This window comes from Triticum dicoccoides, chromosome 3B (assembly GCF_002162155.2).
Source record: "Triticum dicoccoides isolate Atlit2015 ecotype Zavitan chromosome 3B, WEW_v2.0, whole genome shotgun sequence".
Lineage (NCBI taxonomy): Eukaryota > Viridiplantae > Streptophyta > Magnoliopsida > Poales > Poaceae > Triticum > Triticum dicoccoides.
The window spans coordinates 98,578,267-98,586,007 of NC_041385.1; the positions used below are offsets into that span (position 1 = coordinate 98,578,267).

Consider the following 7,741-nt stretch of genomic DNA (forward strand, 5'->3'; position numbering starts at 1 on the left):
TGGCTTTTCAGTTGCTTAATGCCAACCAATCTGCGTTCCTCATCAACATCCTTATCATAACCAAACAAATGCACCTCCTGCCATGGCTCCCATGGTATATATGCTCAGATCATAGGCAAATTTGTTAAAAGTCAGCCCCTTTGATCTAATATGCATTTCAATGTCCCGACACTCTATTTGTTCCTCAGCGTCATCAACAAGGATGGCTCGATATGGAAGAACTCTAACGTTTAGGTTAAAATGAATATGCTGCTTTGCCCTACTCGATGATGAAAAAATTCGTAGTTTTCGGTTAGGCTCGATATAGACGCTCCCTTGTTTTTTTTTTTGTTGTTGGAGTGGTGACCAGACACGAACTACTGGGCCAGAGAACCAGCCCAACTAATAATCTTGCTAAGAAAATAAGAGAAGCCACAATCGAAGATGGGGCAGTCCATATATAACCCAGACCCCCTACAAAAAAAGAATCCCAGACTTCTTCCCTCAAAAAAAAAAAGAAAAAAAAGAGAATCCCAGACTTCTGCCTGTTAAAAAGCCTTCCAGTCCAATCCCGTCGCAACTCGCCCCATATCCTTCACCGCATAGCCGCCGCCGCCGCCCTCTGATCTCCCCCTTCTCTCGGCGACGCGGCGAGTCTGCTTTGCACCCATCCAGGCGGAGGCCAACAGATCAAGGTATGCTCCAATCGCGCAGGGGTGAGCTGTAGACGTTTTAGTTCGGTGGAGGCCGCCGGGGAGGTGGGTATGTTGTTGAAGTATATGCCGGGGCTAACTCACCTAATAATTAAGAAATGCATATAGCTGAGTCTGCTGCTGCCGTGGCTGATGCTCTGGCCACTCTGACAATGTAAGCTGCCGTGGTCTGTTGTATGTACCTGATTCCGTTCCGTCTAGTTTAGTTCAGATTACGACTGACCCTCCCACATTAAAAGCTTACTTTGGTTATATTCATGGTTGATATGTTCAGAGTGGTACTGGTTTCAGGCTTTTCATGTAAACCACTTGAACTGAGAACAAGTTGCAATCTATTGGATCACACAGTTTTGGGCTTAATTTGATACTCTGCGGGAGCCACGTGGTCCATACTGTGTTGACGAGGGCTAAGCTAATGCTATCTGATACACTATAGCTGGCTTCATTTTAATAGGACCAGCTATTTCTCTTATATTTTGTGGTTGGGCGTGAACCTGCAGAGAATTTGTAGAATTATGTATACTCAGTCCTATTATTATTGTTTGGTGATGGATCGCTCCTTTTAGAGAAGTGTAGAGATAATTTGCAGTTTTTGTATCAATAAGATTCCATGCATATACAATATTTCTATATGTCAAAACTATGTCTTTTTTTTTCAGGATACACTACAGCATACTTTGAAGAGTTGTCCTGTGCCAAATCAAGAAAGAAGGCACCTTTTGCCCGGAATCATGGCGCCATCAGCATCCACTGGTCAGAAAGTCAACCTGAAGGGGTACAAGACCCTACCCCATGCTATTCAGCTGGTAACGATGATGTCGGGGACGTCTTCAGCTTCAACATTGACGATTGGGGACCGGAACAAGAAGTTCAGGGTGAGCCGTGGTTTGACGTGGATGGTGGTTATCTGCATACCGGCTACTTTCATTGCCATCACAGCAGGTTCGGCCTACAGGATGTATAACAAACCCATCTGGGCCGCCGGCTTCCCATCAAGGCTGCCAGCTGTCTTGATGTTGGGAGCTTACCTGGCAGTGGTGAACCTGGCGCTGGGGTACTTGACCCTCTACTTGCCACAGGCGCCCTTCGCTGTGTGGAAAGCTCTGGATGATGTTGTTCTCAGGTTGATTGGCCTTGCCGCTATCTTAATCTCTGGCCCTGTTTTGTTGTCTGCCCAGGCGTGGCTGCACATCATCTGGGCTTGCCTTCTTGGCGTCCTCATTGCTGCCATCCTTGCCTTCTGTGTCTGTCTTGCTCGGACGTACAGCAAGTAGCCTCTTGCTACCATGGCTTAGATGCCGTCTTTTAGGCCCGTACGCGCAGTACGGGTCTGTCCTCGTAAACTAGCTAGCGGCTTAGATGCCGCCTTAGACCCGTACGGGCAATAGCGGCTTAGATGCCTTCTTAGACCCGTATATGGGGCAGTACGGGTCTGTCTTTTCAAGGTGAAGTCACTCTGTAAACAGTCTGCTGCTCTTGTGTTATAATTATCATTATTGTCTTTTTTGTTACCTTTCGCAAAAAAAAAAACTATGTGCAATTGTGACTCTGTTTAAAAGTAAGACGTTTTGCCAGTTCAAGTTACATTTAGAATTTTGAAACAGAGGGCCCAGTGCCATTACGACAAAACGTCCGCTGTCGTGTTCATTTGTCATAGTGGGAAGTAGTTTATACTAGAAGCGTCAGCGCGCTTCGCTACGCCGCTCCGCGAGGGTCCAATGTTGCATGTTCTTTTTTTGAACATTTTGAGGCCTTTTTTATATATGATTAGTTCCAAGTTACAGCTGGAACGAAGCATAGATAATCAGGTGCAAGTTACAGCTCATGGTTGTGGAACTACAATATACGGAGAAAAAAATGCAGCAAATTTTAGGAGTAAAATCCACTTGTCGTATGACAATATACATTTTATCCTGCTACTCCAATATCAATTGAGTATTTCTGAGAAGTTGATGTAAAATTTCTGAGAAGTTGATGTAAAATCGGTACAATTTAAAGTAAAATTCAGACTGTACAATATCAAGAAGATCGTTGCCTTCATTTGGCCCAGGAAAGGTTTGGGAACAAGGATTCGGTCAAGTCTACAATCAAAAGAGGAGAAAAATTGACGAAGACCTTACTTCCTCAATCTCTTGCACCAAACACTAATCCTAGGTTGTCGCCTACCCCTAACATCAACATAATTGTTACAAACATGGGTCACAAAAATTGTCTTGTCCATATTTCAAATTCATCTCTTTAGCAACATCACACCATCTCTGTACTGCACTCACTATCACTATCAACAAGCCGGGCTCATTCCTGACCGGTTGATGGCTTTGTTAATTCAAAGCCGGGCTCATTGCGAGCCTTCGTTCTAAAAACTATCTATAATAGGCACCTTGTCTCTTGAAAACATACAATGAATATTTGAAGCGTGAAATTAATCAATGGGGGCAAAAGCATACTATGCACTAAATAAGAATTATAATATAGATTGTTGGAACTAATCGAGAGGCAAATCGAGAGAGACAACAATGAATCGAACTCTTCTTTATTGATGATGATTTGTACACTTAATATACATAGGGAACAGACGCCTCGGAGGGATGCGACTGCTCATAGAGGCGCCATTCCAGGAACTGCCGTGACGGTTCGCTGGAATCCTGGAACCGTACGCGATGTGTAGGAAGCGGGGATTATCCCGTAATAACCGCCAGGGTTACTTATTTTTAACACCCCCCTAATCACTGCTTGATATAAGAATTCATCATCTTGATTAAGTCTCCTCCAAAAACCCTGTGGGAAAAATATGAGTAGTGTATGATATGTTGCGAAAACTCCTGCAAACCCAGTAGGAAAAATAAGGAGAAAATGCTGCAACATACAGTGCTTATCATCTCTGTTAACTCAATATGTACGAACCATAGAGTTTGGAGAATAATAAACATGTCGTTATACTTTCCCAAAAACCCCGGTGGGGAAAACTGAAAAGTATGACATATGATCTCATGTTGATATTACCTCATTAAAAACCTTTATGAGAACAAGTATAGTAACTCATGAAGGAAAAAAGAGTATACCAATTCAGGAAGATACTTGGTGAACAAATTCAGGAAGATACTCCCCCTGATTCTTGCAAATTCCGAAGCCGTCATATACCAATTCCATGAACATGTTTCTGTAATGTAAAAGTTGGTAGAGACTTGGTGAACAAATCAGTTGCATGATTTGACTTGCAAGATATGCAATATAAAGATATTGCTTATTAGTAACCTGTTAGCATCCGGGCAACACAAGCAACATTATCTTTGAGATAATGGTTGGTGGATGTAGCCATGAGGTCTGTTTTGAAGACTCTTCATGAGAGGGCTACCACACCTAGTAGGAACACTAAGATTGTCTATGATCTGACATAGTGGGGATCTGATCGATGTATCCAATGATATTGGTGTTCACATTTTTGTGAAACTGAAAAACCAGGGCAAGTTGTTTGATGCCTTGGAGATATCGAAAGATATTCTTGAGTACCAATCAATTGTGTTTGGTGGATCCAATGGCATTATGGAACGTTGAGTCCCAATATCTCATTCCTATCATCTCTTGGTCAAAATAGACCTTTCTCTATGTCTAAAGAATGAACTACCATGAGAGTTATGGATGGATAAGATTTGTCCACAATGAATTTCTCCAATATATTATGGATATAGACAACATAATATACCATAATGTATGAGTGAAGGTGCTCGAGGTTTTACCTAGATCCTTCATCTCAAATTCCATCATTTAGATGATCACATGCTTCACATGCATGGGTAATCATCAATGTAGGAGTAATCCTTGTGAATAAGGAACTCACTACGTCGGTTGTACCAAATGTACCGACAATAATAAGCCGTATGGTGACTTACTGATTTTATACAACGTATGTTGCGTATTGCATTTTGATTCAGAAGTGAGATTCCATCGAGAATCAACCATATATGTATGAATCTAGTGATCCATATGGGTATGTGATCACTACATCTATCAAAAACAAGCAAAGATAGCAAACGAAAAAAAGGCATACAAAAAAAGGCAAATATTTTTGTGTTTTTATGAAACGTTTTAGAAGTGGGGGAGAGGAAAACGAGCGGTAAATGGCAAATAATGTAAGTGCAAGAGATGAGAGTTTATGATAGGTACTTGGTAGGCTTGATGTAGAACCTCCCCGGCAACGGCGCTAGAAATTCTTCCTCCTACTTCTTGAGCTTGCGTTGTTTTTTCCCTTCAAGAGGAAAGGGTGATGCAGCAAAGTATAGACAAGTATTTCCCTCAGTTAAGAACCAAGGTATCAATCCAGTAGGACGCACAAGCAAGTCCCCAATAGATGCACCTGCACAAACTAACAAACACTTGTACACAACGTGAAAAAGGGGCTCTCAATCCCTTCACGGTCACTTACAAGAGTGAGACCCAATAGAGATAGATATAAAAGATAAGTAAAGGAAAAATAAAGTAAATATAAATAAATTGCAAAAAGGTATTTTTGGGTTTTTGGTTTTATAGATCTGAAAATAATATGATGAGAAATAGACCCCGGGGCCATAGGTTTCACTAAAGGCTTCTCTCTCGAAGAAAGCATACGGTGGGTAAACAAATTACTGTTGAGCAATTGATAGAAAAGCGCAAAGTTATGACGATATCTAAGGCAAGGATCATGAATATAGGCATCACGTACGTGACAAGTAGACCGACTCTTGCCTGCATCTACTACTATTACTCCACACGTCGACTGCTATCCAGCATGCATCTAGAGTATTAAGTTCATAAGAACGGAGTAACGCCGTAAGCAAGATGACATGATGTAGAGGGATAGATCTAATCAATATGGTAAATACCCCATCTTTTTATCCTCAACGACAACAATACAAATACGTGCCTCGCTACCCCTACTGTCACTGGGTGACACTACAAAAAAAATACACTTCCGTGATGATACGTGTTTGTCACAGTAGGTCCCGTTTTTTGTCATGCATGTACATCCATGAAGATTTTATGATAGAATCAAGATAGTCATACATGTGCTGTCGTAGAAGTGTTCCATGACATTACCAAAATTATCATCACAGAAGTGTCCACTTCCATGACGATAAATCGCGCGTCACAGAAGTGCTTTCGTCAAGGGTGACCGACACGTGGCATCCACTGTAACGGAACGCCGTTAAGCTACCGGGTTGGGTTTTGGATCTGATAACCCGTTAATAGCCCCGACCAATGAGGATTTTCCATGTGTAAAATCATCATTGGCTGGAGGAAACACGTGTCGGCTCATCGTTGGGACAGATGTCATCCACTCATTGGACAGAAGGCACCAATGATACGTCGACACATGGCACGGCCCAACAGAGGCCCATTCCGATGAAAAGGCCGCCCCGTTTGACTTGGTTAAAAGGTGGCAGGCCGGCCCATGGAAAGCCTGTTAACGTCCTGTTCGCATATAGCCCATTTACAGCCCGCTAACCCAAGGCCCGTTATGCCCTATCCGAATTAGGCCCAGTAGCGTCATCTGGGCCATCCAATATGATTCCAGCCCGTTTTCACTTCTGGCCCATGTATGGCCCATGACGTCTTTCGACCCATATGAGGCCCCTTGTAACTCTTGGCCCATTAACGGCCCGTGGTGAAACTGGCCTGTAATGAACAGTGTATCACTTTACACCCATTAACGGCCCGTGGTGAAACTGGCCCGTAATGAATAGTGTATCACTTTATACCCATTAATGGCCCGTTATTCCATTGGGCCGTTTCCAGCCCATGTTATCTTTCGGCCTTTTTAGAGCCCATTTATTCTTGGGCTCATTTCTAGCATTCGTTTACTTATGGCCCGTTACTGTCATTTTCTGCTTGTGGGCCAAATTCAGCCCGTGGTTACAGTCGGCCTGTTTGTGGTCCGTTAATACATTGGGCCATTTTCATAGTGTCATCAAATACGGCCTATTAACGATGGCCCGTTATGGTCAGCCCATGAACGGATGATTCCAACTCTAGCCCGTTTACGGCCATAATGCGGTCTGTTATTGGCCCATATTTGGCCAATCGATCATACGGCCCGTATAAGGCCCATTGATGATACGACCCGTAGAAGGCCCATTGTTTCTACGACCCGTAGAAGGCCCATTGTTTCTATGGCCCATAGAAGGACCATTGTTTCTACGACCTGTAGAAGGCCCACTGTTTCTACGGCCCATAGGAGGCCCAGTGTCACTACAGTAAATATTAGCCCATGGTTATTGCGGCCTAGTTTAAAAAAATAGGTTATCGTAGCCACTAGCAAACCGCGAAAAAAGAACTGCAATGACTACAAGCAAACAAATAAACAAGACAACAAGGAAATAAATAAGCAAGCAACTAACGCTAGGCTATCATGGCTATTACACATATTACATCCACTGGGCATCAAAGTTTGCCACCATCGCAAATATAGGAACAAAGCAGCATATCATATACACTAGTTGTCAAAGTTGGCGACCAGCGCAAATAAATGCCGCAGCAAAACAAATCCAGAACTGAAACCACTTCAGAAGATCTCAAGAAACAATATCCTGGGTACCCATAATGCTGGCAAGATGCTTAGCAAGCTTATTAACTTTCTCTTGTTTGGCGCTTAAATCCTCCAGCGCTTGCTGTTGCACTAGGAAATATGCATCTGAATTCTACAGGGACTTCCTCAGTCCTTCAGCTTCCTGTCGCAGCACATCTGATCAATGTTTTTCAACTTGAATTTGAGACTCAAGAAGACGAACTGATTCAGGCTGCGCCAGTAACTCGAACACTACATCAAGACATGACTTTTGGGTTCTCTCACTATCGTCAAGATAGTTCTTATCAGCTTTCTTGGAGACCAACAGGGATGTCTCACTATCTTGAATCTTATCTGCATTACTTCCTTTACCATTGCATAACGCGGTACTGTTCTCCAATATTTTGTCCGCATTCTAAAAGAGAAACAAGCAGACACATCACAGGTTTACCATGTTGTATATGAAACTCGTTTTGGTAAATGAGTTCAGTAGTAAAGTGGACAGGAT

General features: G+C 42.8%; 1 protein-coding gene across 1 annotated transcript; it reads left to right on the top strand.

Annotated features, from left to right (window-relative positions):
• The first annotated feature begins 553 nt into the window (after positions 1-553).
• LOC119280913 lies at positions 554-1,981 on the top strand. The gene is made up of 2 exons (XM_037561599.1): positions 554-674; positions 1,352-1,981. The coding sequence occupies exon 2, from the start codon at positions 1,424-1,426 to the stop codon at positions 1,964-1,966; it is 543 nt and encodes a 180-aa protein (XP_037417496.1). The 5' UTR covers positions 554-674; positions 1,352-1,423; the 3' UTR covers positions 1,967-1,981.
• The last annotated feature ends 5,760 nt before the right edge of the window (positions 1,982-7,741 follow it).

Excerpts from the sequence above, each read along its gene's own strand:
- LOC119280913 (XM_037561599.1), top strand. The coding sequence starts at position 1,424 with ATGGCGCCATCAGCATCCACTGGTCAGAAAGTCAACCTGAAGGGGTAC.